Source organism: Ranitomeya imitator, chromosome 4, assembly GCF_032444005.1.
Source record: "Ranitomeya imitator isolate aRanImi1 chromosome 4, aRanImi1.pri, whole genome shotgun sequence".
Classification (NCBI taxonomy): Eukaryota; Metazoa; Chordata; class Amphibia; order Anura; family Dendrobatidae; genus Ranitomeya; species Ranitomeya imitator.
The window spans coordinates 462,287,459-462,309,335 of record NC_091285.1 but is presented as its reverse complement, the minus strand read 5'-3'; the positions used below and the strand labels follow the sequence as shown (position 1 = coordinate 462,309,335).

At 49.2% G+C, this 21,877-nt stretch overlaps 2 protein-coding genes across 2 annotated transcripts in view; one reads left to right on the top strand and one right to left on the bottom strand.

The window, feature by feature from the left end:
• Nucleotides 1-21,877, top strand: part of MTMR10 (myotubularin related protein 10) — a 125,197-nt gene that overhangs the window by 99,133 nt on the left and 4,187 nt on the right. Inside the window, exons 13-15 of the mRNA XM_069765823.1 lie at nucleotides 3,305-3,474; nucleotides 8,592-8,762; nucleotides 16,759-16,941. Of these exons, the coding sequence (XP_069621924.1) occupies nucleotides 3,305-3,474; nucleotides 8,592-8,762; nucleotides 16,759-16,941 (524 nt within the window). The remainder of the gene's footprint in view (nucleotides 1-3,304; nucleotides 3,475-8,591; nucleotides 8,763-16,758; nucleotides 16,942-21,877) is intronic.
• FAN1 (FANCD2 and FANCI associated nuclease 1) overlaps nucleotides 3,495-21,877 on the bottom strand; it is a 71,708-nt gene continuing 53,325 nt past the window's right edge. The window contains exon 14 of the mRNA XM_069765822.1: nucleotides 3,495-3,674. Within this exon, the coding sequence (XP_069621923.1) occupies nucleotides 3,567-3,674 (108 nt within the window). The 3' untranslated portion in view covers nucleotides 3,495-3,566. The remainder of the gene's footprint in view (nucleotides 3,675-21,877) is intronic.

The window sequence follows — 21,877 nt, the reverse complement described above, 5'->3', positions numbered from 1 at the left end:
AGCAGAGCCGATCGTGCTGTGCCTGCTTCTAGCCTCCCATGGAGGCTATTGAAGCATGGCAAAAGTAATAAAAAAAAAAAGTTAAAAAAAATGTGAAAAAAAAAAAAATATATAAAAGTTTAAATCACCCCCCTTTCGCCCCAATCAAAATAAATCAATAAAAAAAAAATCAAATCTACACATTTGGTATCGCCGCGCTCAGAATCGCCCGATCTATCAATTAAAAAAAAGCATTAACCTGATCACTAAACGGCGTAGCGAGAAAAAAATTCGAAACGCCAGAATTACATTTTTTAGGTCGCCGCGACATTGCATTAAAATGCACTAACGGGCGATCAAAAGAACATATCTACACCAAAATGCTATCATTAAAAACGCCAGCTCGGCACGCAAAAAATAAGCCCTCAACCGACCCCAGATCACGAAAAATGGAGACGCTACGAGTATCGGAATATGGCGCTTTTTTTCCCCCGCAAAGTTTGGAATTTTTTTTCACCACTTAGATAAAAAATAACCTAGTCATGTTAGGTGTCTATGAACTCGTACTGACCTGGAGAATCATAATGGCAGGTCAGTTTTAGCATTTAGTGAACCTAGGAAAAAAGCCAAACAAAAAACAAGTGTGGGATTGCACTTTTTTTGCAATTTCACCGCACTTGGAATTTTTTTCCCGATTTCTAGTACACGACATGCTAAAACCAATGATGTCGTTCAAAAGTACAACTCGTCCCGCAAAAAATAAGCCCTCACATGGCCAAATTGATGGAAAAATAAAGTTATGGCTCTGGGAAGGAGGGGAGCGAAAAACGAACACGGAAAAACGAAAAATTCCAAGGTCATGAAGGGGTTAAGGATTGATCGGTCCAAGCACAGACTGCTAATTCCCAACCCGTGCCTGACTACTCCCTAGAAAAGCTGTCACGCTTGGGCTGGGAGAGCCGCGGCCAGTCTGTGCATCACGTAAATCCATGGGCATCTGCATGAGCCCTAATGGTGAACTACATAACTAGATAAGATTTCTGCAACAGCTGATGTGAAGACGACTTCTCATTAATCCGCATGCTCACACCCTCCACTGTGGAAACCCAAGATGCCAGATTCTTTTACCCCCTACACCTACCATCACCCTCCTTTATCTAATGTGTATGACCTGCGTAACTCCATATAAACCCCAAATCTGAGGCCCAGAACCCTCAGCCGTAGGCCACATAACTGCCATTAGCCTTTCATCCTCACTAGTCTGATATTGTCAGCACCTGTCCTCCAAGCGTTTCCAGTGCCCGGACCCCATATCTTCATTCAACCACAGAAATAAAGGTGGAAAAATGTCCACAATTACAAAAGTAGAATCAACTTTATTAATAAAATTACATACAAGGTATCAGACAGGGACAAGACTGAAACAGGCAGCAAAGCTCATCACCACATAATTAGCGAGAGCCCACACATAAAGGTACAGATTGGTCATAAGCGCAAGTGCGCAGCAAAGTCATACAGAGGCATTAAGACATAGTGTGACCTACCCAGTGGTATGTAAACCCGGCAAGTGTGGGCTCCCGCCCTCCCCGACGCGCGTTTCGGAAGTACAGGGCTTCCTTCATTGTGTATTCTGTAGTGTATGGGTGGTGCATACGTACTAATGGTGACCACAATTATTTGGCATACACACAGTGATCATTAACCTATGATAATGTACAGCAAGTTTCTCAAAATTAACCTAAAGTGCATTTACTGAACTAGGATTTCAGCAAAAAATGTTAACGAGAATCTGTCAGCAGAATTTTACCTCCACCCCTCCCCCAAACTATTTGTATGTGCATGTAGCTCTTTTAAAGACTAGTCCAGCAATACCGTTACATGGCCAGTCCATTCCTCCATTACTAAGAAATCAGATTTATTATTGATATAGAAATGAGGGTGAAGTGGTAATGTATATCTGAAGCCTCTGTCACTCCAGCTCTATTCTCCGCCCAGGGCTGACTACTCTTGCTTGACTGACAGCCTTTATGCTGTGTGGCTTCATGCAAAGGAGCAGTCAGGGAATCAAGAGGAGGCGCTGCTGGGAAGGGTATAGAGCTGGAGTGACAGGCGTCAGATCTACAAAATGCTGATTTCTCTGTAATGGAGGAACAGACTGACCATGTAAAGGTATTGTTGGACTTGTCTCTGAAAGAGCTATATGTGCATATACATAGTTTGGGGGTGACATCCTGCTGACAGATTCTCTATATGGTTGTATTATTTAGAGCTTGGATATGATGGCATCTGTGTCTGTCATGTATGTAATGCAGGTGTATAATCCAGGGGTGGAGAACATCTGATATCGCAGTGGGGGGGACTTAGACCTGTGTGCGGAGTACAGAGGGATTTCCCTTAGACATGCTGAGAGTCTTGGTGACTCATTCCCTCTACATGCCAAGTCAGCTGACGGTGAGGCCTGTCCCACTGTTGAGTCAGAAAATTACTATTTTGGTGAAAGTGTTTTGTATCCCCGGCCAAATCATTAAATTCCAGATTCCTTCCAAGCTGCCGTTATGTCTGTCCCAACTCTCTTCAGAATGAGCACATCAGACTGTAACTACGGGGTGGAACCGATGCTGGAACTACGTGTCTTACTTAATGTGTGCTGCCTAATGGCTGTTTTAGCACTTGCAATATGATGGCGAAGTATGCCCAACAGCGTCTATTAATGAGATCTGACCATTTGGCTTTATCTCCCACATGTAAAGGTTCATCATAACTGTCCCTGTCTTATACATAATGCTTTTAAAGGGGTTGTGTCATCAGACAACACGTCCTTGGAGCTGCGGGTCTTCTCTCAAACATGGGCGGCTCGGCTCCACCATGCTCTCGGTACTGGCACATAGAGGTGGGATTCAAGGAATAATCTCTGACATCCACTTACCGCAGCACTCATGTCTTCATGAGACAATCATTTAATAGAATTATAGAGTAGAGTTGGTGCGAATTATTTTGCAGAACCCTTTCCAGTGGGCACTTCCATCATCTCTGGCCGCTGGACAGAAGCTCTGAAGAACTGCCTTCTGTTTTTGGCATCTGCTTCTCTTTTGTTTAGCCGCCGTGGCATAATGTCATATGTGCGTCATGCTGCGACGATCATGTCGTGTCATGCTGTGGATGCCGGGTGGTTGAAGAAGGTTCTCAGGGCTCCCGCCCAGTAGCCATAAGCCATGGTTCCTGCATTCACACCAAGTCTAGTTAGAAATGTTCTCTTCTGTATCATAAATGACCTGGCACCTCATTCTGGAGGCTGGCTGACTGGAAATTTTCTCTGCTCTTTCAGAGGAGGACGGTCGGGACCTCAGCTGCATTGTGGCCTCTCTTGTTCAGTTGATGTCAGACCCGTACTTCAGAACTATTGTTGGATTTCAGAGTCTGATCCAGAAGGAGTGGGTTATGGCTGGATATCCATTTCTTGATCGGTGCAACCACTTGAGGAAATCTGAGAAGGAGGTACAGTACCAGTGTGCTACTAAAATAATTGGCTATCCTGTCCTCTTTGGTGGTATAGTCTGTGTCCATCATGTTTGAGCCATACCTCGGACCTAAAGGTTTATGTACTGAAAAAAACATGTTCCTCTATAGTACTGAATAGCGCAGGCTAACACCGTGCTCGGCCTAGAAGACCTGGATATGCTTTCTGATATGGATGTCTGAGGAGGAAAAAAAGTGATGTTTAAAGTGATAGAATATTAATCTGCCTTGTTTAATAACAGCAGGTGCACTTCTTCATTACCGTACTCGTCATAATTCTGTGCCATCTGCTCTTCTGGGTGAATGTTACATTGATGTGGTCCAGACATTGAGACTCTCCTCTATTTGCCCTAACACTCGGCATAAAATAATTCTGGAGTCTCCTGGGATTCGTATACAAACTCTTTTCCAAGAACTAACGTAAAGTTTTCTTCTGCAGAATACACAATCGTTTGTTTCATCCGCTTTATTCCTGCTTATTATTGCTTTGACATTTCAATAAATATTTAGTTTGGCCTTGCCCATGATCTTGTGCTCTGTGTAACAGCAGCACGGTGCACATAAGACCCGGGAGTGCACATGTCAGATCTGCAATGTTGTCGCTGCTGTTAAGAGTCTGTTGTTTTAAGTAAAATATACTCTCAAAAATGTTGCAAATAGATGTAGTGTGCACTATTGTGACAGTCTGAAGAAAAATACTCTGCATATGTATTTGTTTCATGCTGTTCTAATCTTGCAAAGGACAAGTCCTCCGAAACTGAAATAGAGGTGGCCAATTTAGAAGAATTCCCCATGTTGGGATCTGATTCTTTTTGTTTGAAAGATTTTGGCTTCCATTCATCAAGGCCAGCAATTTTCATGCAGGTCTTGATGAAGGGGCATGTTATAGTCAATGCTTTGCAAAAAAGAAAAAAAAAAGAGCATGAACCGCACATCCCAAAATCATACGTTGATCTAAAGCCGCTAGGCAAAAATTAATATAACTGAATATGAGGTTTTCAGTTTAACATTCTGATCAGACTGTATGAAGCCCACTGCCACGTCACGGCAAACCTCGTAGTGGGTCCTACCGCCCTAACGGAGCGGAGCCGTGCGGCACCCACCACGGCAATGCACCAGCAGGGTGGACGGCCTGTTGCCCCACAGCACCCATGCTGCAAGACTGAGTCCCCATGACTCCAGACCGCGCCGCCCCACCAGCACAAAACCACAGCAACAATGGCCGCCACACAGCACCAACACCAAAGTGAAAGGAGCATTGAAACTCGCCTTCCTCCAGCTCTTCAGTGAGAGCCAAAATGGGCTAGACCCCTTACTTTGCAGTCTCCTGCTAATTAAAATCACCTGTGCCAAATGGGAGGAGTGCTGGTCCAAGAAGAAGACAAGAAAATGCTTTGCTTTAGATCAACTTATGATTTTGGGATATGCGGTTCATGCTCTTTTTTTTTTTTTTCTTTTTTGCAAAGCATGTTATAGTCAGATTCTACAGATTTATGAAGAGTTGCATGCCTCTTTGCGAATCTGGAGCGTCTGATGAGCAGCGCGCGCGCCTTCGTGCACTATGCCAGAAATCTTATTCCATTCAGGAACTGGAGTGAGATTTTCTGGCATAAGAAACGCCACATTATTGATGATTTAGGCAAGCTGTGACTTCACGCCCCATTGCACCCCCTCTCTCCGGGAACTCTGCCCATTTCAGCGGAGTTTGGAGAAACTGATGTAAAAACGCTAAGTCACAAAATGGTGTGACTTTTCAGAGCTTTTATGCTACTCTTTTGGCATAAAAGCAGTGATAAATTGGGGCTGACATGTTCTCTTCTTCTGACAGACATCTACAGAGAAGATTGTATGGATAAAGCAGAATATAGAGAAAGACCTTGTGATTTCAGAGTTGTATACCATCCATGTAGCTTGTTAGAGCGGTTTTTGATTTTAGAAAACTCCTTTCCCCTGGCTGCAGTTTGTACTTTACTCACCTTTCCTGGGTCCAGCACAGTCTCAGCGGCCGTTTCCAGTATTGTCTGCAGCCCTGATGTCATGTCATTGGTGCTGCAGCCAGAAACCGAGCTCCGTGACTCTGCTTGAGTTGATGGCGCAAGCTCCTCAGAGCCACTGAGCTTACCGATTGGCTGCAATGCTGGCACCGTGACCTTAGCGCTGCCATTAAGACACCTGGAGCAGCGACAGAGTCTCAGCACTGGACCATGAGTAATGCACAATAGTGGTTTTTATATACACTGCTCAAAAAACAACAGAATATAACTCCAAGTAAATCAAACTGTCCACTAAAGAAGCAACACTGTTTGACAATCAATTTCACATGCTGTTGTGCAAATGGAATAGACAACAGATGGAAATTATTGGCAATTATCAAGACACTTAATAAAGGAGTGGTTTTGTAGGTGGGGACCACAGACCACATCTCAGTACCAATGCGTTCTGGCTGATGTTTTGGTCACTTTTGAATGTTGGTTGTGCTTTCACACTCGTGGTAGCATGAGACGGACTCTACAACCCACACTAGTGGCTCAGGTAGTGCAGCTCATCCAGGATGGCACATCAATGCAAGCTATGGCAAGAAGGTTTGCTGTGTCCGTCAGCGTAGTGTCCAGAGGCTGAAGGTGCTACCAGGAGACAGGCCGGTACACCAGGAGACGTGGAGGGGACCGTATGGAGGCAACAACCCTGCAGCAGGACCATTCCCTCAGCCTTTGTGCAAGGAGGAATAGGAGGACCACTGCCAGAGCCCTGCAAAATGACCTCCAGCAGGCCAGAAATGTGCATGTGTCTGCACAAATGGGTATAAACCGACTCTGAGGATGGTCTGAGTGCCTGACGTCCACAGATGGGGGTTGTGCTCACAGCCCAACACCGTGCAGGACACTTGGCATTTGCCACAGAACACCAGCATTGGCAAATGCGCCACTGGCACCCTGTGCTCCTCACAGATGAAAGCAGGTTCACACTGAGTACATGTGACAGACTTGACAGAGTCTGGAGACGCTGTGGAGAGCGATCTGCTACCTGCAACATCCTTCAGCATGACCGGTTTGGCAATAGGTCAGTAATGGTGTGGGGTGGCATTTCCTTGGAGGGCCGCACAGCCCTCCATGTGCTCGCCAGAGGTAGCCTGACTGCCATTAGGTAATGAGATGAGATCCTCAGACCCCTTGTGAGACCATATACTGGTGCAGTTTGCCCTGGGTTCCTCCTAATGCAGGACAATGCCAGACTTCATGTGGCTGGAGTGTGTCAGCAGTTCCTGTAAGATAAAGGCACTGAAGCTATGGACTGGCCAGCCCGTTCCCCAGACCTGAATCCGATTGAACACATCTAGGACATCGTCTCGCACCATCCACCAACTTTACATTGCACCACAGACTGTCCAGGAGTTGGCGGATGCTTTAGTCGGGTCTGGGAGGAGATCCCTCAGGAGACCATCTGCCGCCTCATCAGGATCATGCCCAGTCGTTGTCATACAGGCACATGGAGGCCACACACACTACTGAGCATAATTTCCTTGTCTTGAGGCATTTCCACTGAAGTTGGATCAGCCTGTAACTTCATTTTCCACTTTGATTTTGAGTATCATTCCAAATCCAGACCGCCATGGGATATTCATTTTGATTTACATCGATCATTTTAAGGTTTTATTGTTCTCAACACATTCCACTATGTAATGAATAAAGATTTACAACTGGAATATTTCATTCAGTGATCTACTATATAATTGTCTAAGGGTCACTTCCGTCTTTCTCTCTGTCACGGATAATCATTGGTCGCGGCCTCTGTCTGTCATGGAATCCAAGTCGCTGATTGGTCATGGCAAAACGCCGACGACCATTGCCACGACCAATCAGTGACGGGCGCAGTCCGGCGGCAACATGGCCGCACCATCCTCCCCGCAGTCAGTGCCCGCTCCATACTCCCCTCCAGTCAGCGCTCACACAGGGTTAATGGCAGCGCTAATGGACCGCGTTATGCCTTGGTGTAACGCACTCCATTAACACTATTAACCCTGTGTGACCAAGTTTTTACTATTGATGCTGCCTATGCAGCCTCAATAGTAAAAAGATCTAATGTTAAAAATAATAATAATAAAAAAAAAAAATCATCATATACTCACATTCCGGTGCCTTTCCCGCTCCTCGCGACGCTCCGGTGACCAGTCTATGCAAGCGGCAGGTTCCGGTGGCAAAGATGGTATGCAACAAGGACCTGCCATGACGTCACGGTCATGTGACTGTGACGTCATCACAGGTCCTGCGAGAAAGACCTGCCATGACGTCACGGTCATGTGACCGTGACGTCATCACAGGTCCTGCACCCATACCAACCCTGGGACCGGAAGCTGCCGGGTGCACCGCACGCAGGGCCAGGACTTCAACGGAGGGTGAGTATATGTTTATTTTAAGTCTGTATACTACATGGCTCTGTGCTGTATACTCCGTCGCTGTGCAATATACTACGTGGCTGGGCAATATGCTACGTGGCTGGGCAATATGCTACGTGGACATGCATATTCTAGAATACATACAAACTGCGGGCAGATAACAGGAGTTTTGTGAAACTAGAAAACCCTTTTATATTATCAAGTGATCCCACCCACTATAGTTTGAGGCCTCACCACATAGGTAATGCCAGGATCTTCCAAAATTAAAAATTCTGCTGAAGTGAACTGTGAGCATCACCAATGACTAGGTTGGCACCTCACCGTTTAGGAATCCCTGTATTAGACATTTGGGGGTTGGATGAGGCCCTTATTAGCTATTTTACTTTAAAAGTAATTAATTGAGGGGTGCGCAAGCCTTTTTTTTTTTTTTTTCTGTAGGATATGTATATAATTCTGCAGAAAAACGTGTGTGTGCTAGTGTATGAAACGTCATGTGGAGATTCTACAAAGGTCCCATGCAGTAGAAATAAAGATTAAATTACCTCAACTCCTGTGTGCATGAGACCTAAATAAAAGCAGTGGTATTTTCTCAGTGATGTAACTGTAGACTTGTGGCTGTGCCCGTGTTCGGTCTTCTCGTAGACGCATCCTCCTTTGTCGTAGTCTGCCTTGTCATATTGTCAAGAATCTGTCTCTTTCCTAGTGTCCCCTGTTTGTGCTGTTCCTGGACTGCGTATGGCAGCTGCTGGAGCAGTATCCTGCCGCCTTCCAGTTTACCGAGACCTACCTAACCGTGCTACATGACAGCACCTGCATCTCATTGTTTGGAACATTTCTGTTCAACTGTCCTCACCAGCGAGTCCAGCAGAGTACTGTAAGTATACCACTTACCTGGAAATGACGGTCACTCTGATGGTTTTAGTGTGATGGAAGGTTGATTAATTTTGCACACAAAAAAAACTAAACAAAAATATATCTTTTGTTTTGTTCACACTTGCCATTTTCTTAATCTGTTATTTTTTCTCCTTCGCCTCATTGGGGGACACAGGACTGTGTGAGGGTGTATGCTTCTGCCGCCAGGAGGCTGACACTAAGTAAACTTAAAAAAAAAAAGTTAGCTCCTCCTCCAGCGTATACACCCTGACACTGGCTACCAGAGACTCCAGTTTATGCTTAGTGTCTCAAGGAGGCACATCTCTGGGTCCTGGATCGATGGACCCGATTTTTCAACATCTTTGGAGGAAGGGGCGACGGACCTTTTTGAGGGTCCGATCTCCCCAAACCATCAACGGGCAAGTACGTGCGATTTTCTCCACGTATCCTTCCCCGCGACGTGGGATTCTTCACCGGACTTAGCCCTGACCACCCTGAGGTACCTAGACTCCAGGCTGTACAGGTGCCCATAAGATGTCCTTGTGTTCCCCCCTGAATTCTACACCCCTGCGGTGTTAGCTGGGGTGGTGGACGGTCCCTCTCCTTATCCTGGGGATAATGGAGATAGGGTTCCTGCACCGTCATTGGTTCTACCCCTCGATAGTGCGGTATGATGGGGGGGCTCCTGGCATTACCTGCGGGGTCCGGCGGCTGTGTCCTCCGGGAGTGCGGTGCCTTTTTTTCAGCGCTGCCGAGGCCGGCGTCTTGGTGTGGCGACGCTGCGGCGTGGTCCGACGCTGCTGCGTTGGGACTGCTGCGCTGCGGCGTGATCCGGCGCTGGGGCGTTGGATCTGTGGCGCTGCGGCGTTGTCCGGCGCTGTGGCGTTATGTCGGGCGACGCTGTGGCGCAGCTACGCTGCAGCGTGGTCCATCGGCGCGCGGCGTTAGGATCGGCGCCGCTGTCCCCCCAGAGGCATCGGCTCTGCCTGGCCGCTTCGGGCGTGGAGCAGCTTCCTGGAGCCGGGACTTCCGGCCTTCGGACCGCGCTGTGGGGCTCCGCCCCTTCCGGCGCGTCACTTCAGGTTCCGGCTCTCCTTGCTCTAAGGGGGGAAAAATTGAGGCCCCGGCTTCAGGCCTGCTCCAGGCCGCAGCATCGTTTGGCGGTCCCTCCCCCTAAGGCCTGCTATGCATATAAGACAGCACTTTTGGGCTCAGCATCATGCTTTGAGGATCCATCTCGGTACTCGTGGGGACACAGGACTGGGGTAAGTGCTTCTCCCTCCATCTGGCTGAAGCATTCCTTTTTTCCCAGTCTCTGGCCCTGGGTATAGCATTACGGATCATTATGTCTAGAAGGGTTAAGACTCACACGGTTCTTTTTACCAGTTGTGTATCTTGTAGTGCCCTTTTTCCGCATGCCCAAAGTAATCGCCTCTGTGAGGCCTGTGACCCTGAACGTACGTGTCCAGGAGCCCCCCCCTGCCAGTCCTCCAGTAGTCTCTCCAGCTCCGGTCCCTCAGCCAGATGCTGTGGTAGCTCCTCCGGAATGGGTCACGTCCTTGTCACAATCCATGGCGTCCCTTACTGAAGCGATCAAATCTCTGCAGACCCCGGCGGTCGGGACCGGTAATCCGCCTGTCTCAGAGAGGGCCTCGGGGTCTCAGGAGTCTGCGGCCTGCAGGGGGTGCGCTCTCACTCGACAGACGCATGGAAAGCGGATTCGCAAAGCGTCTCCCAGGCACTCAGGTGCTTCCGCATCCTGGAGTTCCGTATCTCGCTCTCCTTCCCCTGCAGAAAGCGGTGAAGTTGAGACTGACTACGAGTCAGAAGGGTCTCTTAATTTTGATAAACCTGGGTTTCAGGAGTCAGTAGACAGCCTAATTGAAGCTGTCAATCAGTCTTTGGGGATAGAAGACGAGCTCGTCTCTTCCTCTGATCACAAGGTCTCATTTAAGCGGTCTAAACGGGCCCATAGGGTTTTTTCCTCTCATCCTGAGTTCGAGGACCTCATTCGACGCAATAGGGAGCACCCGGACAAACGCTTTTCAGGGCAAAGAGCTCTGAAGGCTAGGTATCCTTTTGCTTCGGAACTTTGTAGTGATTGGGCAGAAAATCCTTCTGTAGATCCTCCAGTGTCCCGTTTAGCCTCTAACACGTTACTATCTCTCCCTAACGGCTCATCGATTAAGGATCCTACGGATCGTCTTATAGAGAGCTTGGCTCGTTCCGTCTTTGAGGCCTCAAGCTCAGCACTTTTTCCTTCTTTTGCGGCAACCTGGGTTGCCAGGGCTATGATATCTTGGTCTGACTCGTTATCTAAGGCTCTCCAGGAAGGTAATGTGTCAGCAGAATTGGCTGAAATGTCTTCTCAGGTAGCTATGGCCGGTAGCTATCTGATTAACGCATCTCTGGATGCGGCAGATTGTGCTTCCTCGGCTGCGTCTAATGCTATTGCCATCAGAAGGGCCCTTTGGTTAAGGTCCTGGCGGGCTGATTCTACCTCTAAGAAATCTCTTACATCCCTGCCGTATCAGAGTGGTCGTTTGTTCGGAGAAAAGCTGGATCAGCTCATTTCTGACTCCACAGGAGGGAAAAGTAAATTCCTTCCTCAGCAGAGGGCCAGACAGCCTTTTCGGCGCCATTTTCAGGCTCGCTTTAGAACCTTTCGCTATGTCAGATGGGCTCCAGCATCAGGTTCTCCTGCGCAGGGTCGGCCCAATCAGGACCGAGACAGTCGGACCCCTTATTCGGCCAGTCAGGGGGGAAGAATGCGTCCCCAGTCTTCTAGATCTAGAGGATCTAGGACGCAAAGATTTTCGGCCAAGTGACTGGAGGCCTCTTCCGGGCATCTCCAAAAGGGTAGGCGGACGTCTACTTTTATTTCGCCAGGTCTGGCTTCAGGTAATCCACGACCAGTGGGTGGCAGAGCTCATATCTTCAGGTTACAAAATAGAGCTAGTCTGCCTTCCTCCTCCCCGGTTCTTCCCATCCCGTCTTCCCAAGTGCAAATCTCTTCGTCAAAGCTTGTTCAATTCCATAGAGTCTCTCCATATCAGCGGTGTCATTTCTCCTGTTCCAAAGGAAGAAAGATTCCAGGGCTTTTATTCCAATCTTTTTGTAGTGCCCAAAAAGGATGGAGCAGTGAGGCCTATTCTAGATCTCAAACTCTTAAACAAGTTTGTCTGCGTTCGACACTTTCGGATGGAGTCTCTGCGGTCGGTCATCGCCTCTCTGGAAAAGGGAGAATTTTTGGCCTCAGTAGACATTCAGGATGCTTATCTTCATATTCCCATCTTTCCGCCTCATCAAAGATTTCTACGGTTTGCCGTAAACAATCTACACTTCCGGTTCACGGCATTACCTTTCGGACTGGCTTCCGCTCCCAGGGTGTTCACAAAAGTCATGTCGACTGTGGTGTCCATTCTGCACTCGCGAGGTATAGTTGTCTTGCCATACCTAGACGATCTGCTGATCAAGGGTCCGACATTTCAGTCTTGCAAGGAAAATGTCGACATCACTCTGGACACCCTTTCCCGTCTAGGTTGGTTGGTAAATTTTAAGAAAGTCATCTCTACGGCCGTCTCGAAAAATCTCTTTCTTAGGCATGACCTTCGACACCTCTCAAGCCTTAACTATCCTTCCCCAGGACAAGGTCCTAGCCCTTCGGCGGGAAGTGAGGAACCTTCTACAACCATACCTTCATACGATTCGGTCCGGGATGAGGGTGTTAGGAAAGATGGTTGCAACCATAGAGGCGGTCCCGTTTGCACAGTTTCATCTTCGACCCCTCCAGCGTGCAATCCTATCAGCATGGAACAAAAATCCTCTCTCTCTCAACCGCAATTTTCGGTTGTCTTTTCAGATCAGACAGGCTCTCGCTTGGTGGCTAAACAGCTCATCTCTTCTCAGGGGGAAGCCCTTTCCCCCAACCAATTGGCTAGTGGTCACAACAGATGCCAGTCTCCTGGGTTGGGGAGCAGTGTTCTTCCATCACACAGCTCAGGGACGCTGGTCTCCTCGGGAATCAGAACTCCCCATCAATATCTTAGAGATTCGAGCGGTCCGGCTAGCCTTGTTATGTTTTCACCATCTTCTGGCGGGTCGCCCTGTCCGGATTCAGTCGGACAACGCTACAGCGGTAGCCTACATAAATCACCAGGGGGGCACCCGCAGCAAGGCAGCCATGCAGGAGGTAAAACTGATTCTACTCTGGGCGGAGAGAAATCACTCTGTGATCTCAGCGGTCCACATTCCGGGCGAAGAAAACTGGGCGGCAGATTTCCTAAGCCGTCAGGGTCTAACCTCCGGGGAATGGTCTCTCCACCCCGAGGTATTTTTGCAGATATGCCATCTTTGGGGAACTCCAGACGTGGATCTAATGGCGTCCAAGGTGAATGCCAAGGTGCCCAGTTTTGTCTCTCGGTACCGAGATCCCCAGGCTATCGCCGTGGATGCGCTGGTACTGTCTTGGAACCAATTTCATCTCTCTTATCTGTTCCCTCCTCTGGCACTGCTCCCGAGAGTAATCAAGAAGATCAAATCAGAGAGAGTGCCGGCCATCCTGATCGCTCCGGATTGGCCACGACGGACCTGGTATGCAGACCTGGTACAACTTCTAGCCGGGGTTCCTTGGCGGCTCCCCGATCGGCCAGATCTTCTATCTCAAGGGCCGATCTACCACCAGAACTCAGAGGTCCTACGTTTGACGGCCTGGCTGTTGAATCTTGGGTTTTAACTCAGGCTGGTTTTTCTCAAAAAGTGGCTGATACCTTGATCAGTGCACGTAAGTCCGTTTCGGCCAGGATTTATCACACTTGGAAGGTGTTTCTTTCCTGGTGTAGAGAACGCGGGCTGCCCCCTTTGCGTTTCTCCGTTCCTAACATTCTAGCCTTCCTTCAAGCAGGTCTGGATTCTGGGCTGGCTCCGAGTACCCTTAAAAGGCAGGTTTCGGCTTTATCAGTACTTTTTCAACGCAGGATTGCTCCTAATCGTCAAGTCAGGACGTTTTTCCAAGGAGTCGCTCATAAGGTCCCTCCTTATAAGACTCCTTTGGAAGCTTGGGACCTTAATCTGGTCTTAAGGGCTTTACAGGACGCTCCTTTTGAGCCTCTTCAAGAGGTTTCTTTGATGTTTCTCTCTTGGAAAGTTGTATGTTTAGTGGCCATAACGTCCATAAGACGGGTATCGGAGCTGGCAGCTCTTTCTTGTCGACCTCCTTTTTTGCGATTTCATCAGGACAAGGTGGTGCTCAGACCAGCTCCATCCTTTTTGCCGAAGGTTGTTTCATCATTCCACATTAATGAAGATATTGTTCTGCCCTCTTTTTGTCCGGCACCTACGCACCGTGTAGATAAGGCTCTCCATACGTTGGATCTGGTGAGGGCTCTGAGGAGGTACGTTTCCCGTACGGCCCCCTTTCGCCAGACGGATGCTCTATTTGTCCTTCCGCAGGGTCGCAGGAAGGGATGCGCGGCTTCAAAATCTACCCTGGCCAGATGGATAAGGGCGACCATTCAGGAGGCTTATCGCTCCATGGGCATGACGGTTCCGGCCGGAATCAAGGCTCATTCGACTAGAGCAGTGGGGGCTTCCTGGGCCGTTCGGCACCAGGCCTCAGCAGAACAGGTTTGCAAGGCTGCGACCTGGTCTAGTCTGCATACATTTGTCAAACATTATAATGTCCATTCCCAGACCTCTGCAGATGCAAGTCTGGGTAGAAGAATTCTTCAAGCGGCAGTGGCGCATTTATAGACAAACATTATCTGGATGTTTTTTTCTGGTGAGTGATTTTTTTCCCACCCAGGGACTGCTTTAGGACATCCCACAGTCCTGTGTCCCCCAATGAGGCGAAGGAGAAATAGGGATTTTTGGTTACTCACCGTAAAATCCTTTTCTCCAAGACGCTCATTGGGGGACACAGCTCCCTCCCTGGTAGCCTTATGGCTGCTTTGGTTATATCTGATTACATTAGTCAGTAGGATCTTTTCTAGACATAAAGTTTCTGTATTTATGCTGTTATATTATTTTTTGTGTTTTCTTTTGTTCTCCTACTGCTTTTTGCACCAAACTGGAGTCTCTGGTAGCCAGTGTCAGGGTGTATACGATGGAGGAGGAGCTAACTTTTTTTTTTTTTTTAAGTTTACTTAGTGTCAGCCTCCTGGCGGCAGAAGCATACACCCTCACACAGTCCTGTGTCCCCCAATGAGCGTCTTGGAGAAAAGGATTTTACGGTGAGTAACCAAAAATCCCTATTTTTTTTTTCTGGAACGGGAGACTAATTGCAGCCTAAACATTTACCACACAGGAAGTTGCATGAGTTATTGTAAAAATCTCTACTCCAGCTTGGATCAGGTGTAGACGTCTGTTTATGGTTCACAGGCATCTGACGATGTGGAAAATTCAGGTGTCTGCGAAACACGGTCACAGACTGGCTCACAGGAGAACTGGAGAATCCTCTGGTGGGCCACCACCCCCTTATATGAGCAGTACTTAGCACTATCTACTTGAATCACTATGTAAAGACACAGGCGGCATCTTATTCATCTAACAATCTATCCAGCTCATTGTTATATAAATTTGTGACTGAGGATAATGTCACATTTCATGTAGCTGAGAAGTAGGGCCCTGGAGTTGGTTACTGGTGGGCCCTGGGCACCCCAGTCCGACACTGGTCACAGATGTCAGTGAAACATACATGTTTGAGGCTGTTCAGGTCAGGAGACCCGAGGCCAGTCCGTATATAGCGCTCCATGCGTGGACGTCTGCAGCCTCGGGTGTTAGCCTCTTAGGTTAAGTTCTCGCAATGCGGTTTTTTTGGTGACTTTTTATTCCACAAATAAAAAAACACCTGTAATCTGCACATGACTGCATCAAGAAAGTTTTGTCAAAGTAAGTAAACTAGGAAGTATTGAAAATAAAGCAGTTTAATCCGCTACAGCCCCATAGTGTCCAGCTGAGCCAAGTGCAGCTTGTTGCCCGGTCTCACAACCCCAGGCCTTCCACACCCACACGTTTCCTAATCTGTGGACTGCATTATTTAGCTGGCATGGGACTACAACTGCCACCATGTGCATGCAAAGAGTTCTCGCTCTGTAACAGCTGGGGTGCCACAGGTTACAGATAACGGCTGTACACTATGTGAAATCACTTGTAGAGCGATGTAGTGACTGCTCATATTGCAGACAGTGGCAGCGCTGCCCTACGCACTGCAGGGGACACGGGTGAAAAAATCTATCTAGAATTGGGGACGTTAACTTCCAACTTTTACTAACACATGTGTGCTTCAATAGGAGCGGAGCTGCGCTGTCCAGCTCCGATGCCACCATCTAGCTGAATCATTGGCAGCACATAAACATGTCGGCGACTGGCCTATTGGCTTACGTGTAGCCCATCGAACCAAGTTCAGCAAAGCCTAGATTCACACATCGTGTATGTGAGTGCAGACCACAATGAACAGAGTGGCCGCAAGTCTCCTGACCCAAATTCTGAAGTCTCACGGCATATACACTGTCTGCAAGCGTATTCTATTTATGCAGTCTGATCTGTGGGCAACATGGTGTAGATTCAGTATAACTCGAATGTTATTTACGGAAATCCCTGGTATTTGCATATAGTCCAGTGGGCGGTCCTACTCAGTGATTGACGGCCTTCTCTGCATACAGTGAAGACTGTTGGTCACTGATTAGCACCGCCCACTGGACTCTAGTGCATAAAAACACCAGTGATTTGGGTTAACAAAAAGCAAGGTTTTTTGTTGAAACTTTTGCTGCAAAAATATTAGCCTGATCGTCTCCTTCTGCTCTAACATTCTTCCTGCAGTTCAGATGCCATTTTCAATACTGTAGATTCGCTTTAAGTTGTTAGATTGGTTTTAATTCAACTGTTTTATTCAACCCTTTAATTGGGTAAGCACTGATTTTTGTAACCAAAATGTCTACCCTAGCATGTCTTCCATCTTGTAATTTACCATTCACATTAATCTTTCTGTTCATTCTTAGGAATTCGCAATTGCTAAAAATATTCAGCTAGGGGATGAAAAGGGACTGAAATTTCCATCTGTGTGGCATTGGTCCCTGCAGTTTGCACTGAAGGACCGTGCACTATTTAATAACCCCTTGTATATTGGGAAGAGCATCCCCGCCATTCAGAATGGAATTACAAAAAGTTTCAAGAGGACAAAGGTATAGTATGAGGAATGGCAGCTACTGTAAATGATCTCTAACCACTGAAATCAGACTGAACATTGCCAGAAGTACAGGACATGTTGGTAAAAGGAAAACAAAACGCACAGTAACACTTGCTGAGCGTCGGATAGTTTGGACATAAAGTATAGGTGCTGAACAACCCATTAAAATGACACAGTTGGCTCCAATTTACTGATTAATAAAAAGGGCTCAAATTTTCAGTTAAAAAGAACATGGTCCATGGGCAGAATGAATCCGAAACTGGCTCCTGCATTAGGCCACGTTCACACGCTCAGTATTTTACCTCAGAATTTGTCAGTCAAAACCAGGAGTGGGTGATAAATTCAGAAGTGGTGCATGTGTTTCTATCATACTTTTTCTCTATTTGTTCCACTCCTGGTTTTATCTTACAAATACTGAGGTAAAATACTGACCCAATACGAATAGTGTGAACGTGGCCTTCAAGGCATGTTTTACTCCGAAATATTGTGGCATTTCATAGAAAAAACAATTGGATGCTCAGCTGGAAATGAGGTGCATCTCCTCACCTGCTCCTCTAGCCTGACAGGTCTCCTATCAGCTTAGCTGAGCGGGCGGGAGAATCCAGTGGGGACCTGCCATGGCAGCACTTGGGTCACTGGGTTAAATCTGGTCTAGGAGAACATCTGCAAGGAGTCGGCATGTTCTCACCAAGTTCGCTTGAGTTTTCTCCAGATGTTACGGTTAACTCCCACACTTTAAAAGACCTAATGATGGGGAAATTAGATTGAGCCCCAATGGGAACCTTCAGGTATGACAATGTATGTAAAGTGCTGCGGAATATGTTGGTGTACTATAAGGAAGCCAAATAACTAAATGTGACAGGTTCCCTTTCTTTATCGCCTCTCATTGGGGGACACAGGAACCATGGGTGTATGCTGCTGCCACTAGGAGGCTGACACTATGCAAATAAAAAAGTTAGCTCCTCCTCTGCAGTATACACCCCACCGACTGGCATTATACTCTTCAGTTTAGCTTAGTGTCAGTAGGAGGTGGACACGGGTCTTTCTTTAGACCCTTATCTACCTCAATGTGCGTCGTTTCTTTTCAGGTTTTTCCGGAGGGATACAGGGTGAGCAGTCACACCTGTACTCCCACAATGCGGACTATGAGTACGGCGTGTACTGCCACCCCGTATCCTCATAGATCCCTCACCAGGACCAAGATCCTAGCACACCAGCGTGCTTAGAAGTTCGGTCCTGGCTCCGTCCCCCACCCACTCGCCCACCAGAGCCTGTCGGTTGCGGAGACGAGGACGTCCATCAGCTCCCTGGACGTCTCATTTTTTCCAGGTTAGTATCGGCGTGGGATGTCTAAGGTGAGTATTTTTTATTTATTATTTTTTTCTGCGGCCCTGTATCCTCAAAAAGGGGGTGCCTGTTAAGGGGTTCATTATGTGGGTCACATTTGTTCCCAGCCGCCGCGCCTATTCGGCTGCGGCCGCCCTCTCTCCTAGTTCCGGCGCGGCTGCCTTTTCGGTCTACCGCGCCGCTTATTATCTGTCACTGCGCTGTGCTCTCAGCGGCCTCCTTAAAAGCGCGGCCGTGCCACACCGCTTCGGGCCCCTGCGGCTTCCCTGCTCCGGCGCTGTAAGCGTCCGTTCCTTTCCTCTGAGCGCGGCGGCTTTGCCAGCCGCCACATCGCTTTGGCCCCCGGCGTTCTCCCTGCTCCTACAGCGGCCACTCCTTTTCATCAGCGCGGGGGCTCTGACAGCCACCGCATTTCTCCACCACTACTATCCGGCCACGGTAAGCGGCCGTTCCTTCTCCCTCAGCGTGGCGGCCTGCCAGGTCGCCACACTGCTTGGGCATGCGGCCGCTGTTAACGGTCGCTCACCTGCCGCATCGCTTCCTCCATGCGGCGCACTGTGCCTACGCCGCGGCCCTTCTCCGCCGGTCTCCTATTCCTAATTTAGGCCCCGGCTTCTGCCCGGGCCTACTTCCGGTGGCGGGCTCCGCCCCCTTCCCTCTTTCATCGGGCGGGCTTTTCTCCCGCCCGACAATTGCACTGAGGCACCGCCTCTTTTCCCTGCCCACCAGCGCCATCTTGGGACTCCCTAGCCACGAGCCCTCTCCTCCACACAGGATACAAGACAGCCGCAGATCGGCAAAATTGCGCCAGGAGGCCATTCCACCCTCCTGCCTAAGGGTCCACTTCTCGCCAGAGGTCCATGCATCAAGCTGGTCAGCTTCACTCCGCAATCCGTCTGCCGTGAGTAGTTCTGCAATTGCAGACTGACACTCCCCTCTGTCCCCTAACCCTCTTGCATTTTCTTCACGGACCTCTCTAAAATGGCTAACTCTAAAGGGGGCCGCTCTCTTCCTCCTACTTCATCCTCTTCTGCCTCTCCGCTCTGTCAGGCCTGCAGCAACCCGATTGTTCCCACCGCCCAGGATCCTCCGGCCGGTCCGCCTGAGAGTGATACCCCCATCCCAGGCTGGGTTTTCTCTCTGTCTCAATCGGTGGCCGATCTAATGCGGGTGTCTCAAAACCTCCGCAGCCCCCACAGTGGCCAGCGGGTTGCAGGAGCCTCCGCCCGAGCCCTCCTTGATAAGCCGCAAAAGGTCCAGACAGGAACATCGGTCTGAGTCCTCTTCTCGCTCCATCTCGCCACACGGTCCTCCTCTGCGGTCGGCGTCCTCCCGATCCTTCTCCCCTGAATCAGGCGAGGCGTTATCTGATGAGCCCTCGGAGGACATTTCGGAGCTGGATTCTAACCAAATCGCCACCATGAGGGATATGGTCCAGAATCTCATTGGAGCTATAAACCAAACCTGTGGCATTATGGATCCCTCTACGGAACCCGCAGATCAGGCGGTTTCGTTTAGACGGGCTATACCACCTAAGTTTTTCTCCAGAACTTACTGCCAATTGGACGGTCTCCCCCTCGGTGGATCCCCGTTTCCAGGCTCTCCACCAACACGGTGCTTCCACTGTCCGGCGGAGCAGCCCTGAAGGACTTTAACGATAGTTATAGAGTCCTTTGCGAAGTCAGCCTTTGAGGCAGCTGCAGCCGTTTCAAATGCCCAGTTTTTGCTTCCACCTGGGTTTCGAAATCCTTTTCCAAATGGGCCAAAGAGCTCCGTCGAGATATCCTGGACAGAGCGCCTCCTGAGCAACTGGCGGAGTTTGCCATCCAGATTTCCCACGCGAGTGAATACCTGGTCTCCGTCTCTCTGGATGCCGCATCTTGTGCGGCTCAGGCGTCCAGCAATGCCGTTACCATCCGCCGGACCGTTTTGGCTCAAGGCCTGGGGGGCAGACTTATGTTCCAAAAAGTCCCGCACCAGTCTCTCCTTTCAGGGCTCACATCTCTTTGGTTCCAAGCTGGACCAAATCATTAAGGACGCCACCGGGGGTACAAGTCCCCTCTCCCCCAGGCTAATCCTCGTCGCCCTCCTCCTAGACGGCAGTTTTGGTCTTTTCGGCCTTTTTCATCGCCTTACGGCACCAACCTCCTTTTCTCAGCAGCACCAGAGTCCACAGGCACGTCAAGAGAAGAAAGCGGTGCCCTTTAGGCCCACTCCGTCCTGGCGTCCTCGCTACTCCCCGGGTAGATCCTCCAGGCCAGGACTGGAAGATCCACCTCAGCATGACTCTGACAAGACTCCAACCCACCTCCCAGGTTGGGTGGCCGTCTTCTCTTTTTCAGGGACGTCTGCACCTCCGCAGTAGAGGATGCATGGGTCAGGAAAGCTGTATCCTCGGGATACAAGATAGAGTTTGTTTTCACGACCCCGGGATCGTTTCTTCGAATCCCGACCTCCCAGAGATCCCGCTCTAGTTCCGGGTTTCCTCGCAGCCATCGCTTCTCTTCTCAAAGCCGGGGAAATCGTTCCCGTCCCAGGAAAGGAACGGTTCACAGGTTTCTACTCGAACCTTTTTGTGGTATCAAAAAAAAAAAAAAAAAACGGCAAGGTTCGCCCCATTCTGGACCTCAGATTACTGAACAGGAGAGTTCGTCTGAGACACTTCGGGATGGAATCCCTTCGTTCAAAAATTGCTCCCATGCAGGCTCAAGAATTTCTGTGTTCCATAGATATTCAGGACGCCTACCTCCATGTCCCGATATTTCCTGGACGTCACCGATTCCTGCGCTTTGCGGTGCTCCCGGTACATTTTCAATCCGTTGCCCTGCCGTTCGGTCCCACAACCGCTCCAAGGGTATTCACGAAGATCATGGTGGCGCTGTTGGCCATCTTCAGAGTCAGAGGCCTGGTCCTTTTTCCATTCCTCGACGACATCCTCATCAAGGCTCTGCCCTTTTCTCAGGCTCACGAAAGTCTGTCCGTCGTTCTCGACACCCTAGCCGTTTCGGGTGGCTGGTCAACCGGAAGAAGTCCTGCCTTATTCCTTCTCAGCGCATCATTTTTCTGGGCATGCTCTTCGACATTTGTTAGACCAAAGTCTTCCTTCCCAAAGACAAGAGATCCTCTCTATGTCGGGACATACGCTTGCTCCAGGGTCCTCGGCCTCCCTCCCTCCGATCGGCCATGAAGGTTCTGGGGAGGATGGTATCATCATTGGAAGCGATTCCCTTCGCCCAATTTCATTCGCGACCCTTTCAGCATGCCATTCTGTCTCAGTGTGACAGGTCTGTCTTCGCCCTGGTCCGTCCGATCCGACTCTTCTCGGGTCAATCGGTCTCTCAACTGGTGGCTGATGTCACCTCTCATCTCCCAGGGCAGGTCCTTCTTTCCAGTTCCTGGGAAGTGGTGACGACGGACGCCAGCCTCCTCGGCTGGGGTGCGGTTTTTCGCCACCGCACGGTTCAGGGCCGTTGGTCGGCGCAGGGGTCGTCTCTGCCGATCAATGTCCTCGAGATTCGGGCCACCTTTTTCTGTCCCTCCACCACTGGGAAAGGATTCTCAGGGGGTCTGCCTATCCGGATCCA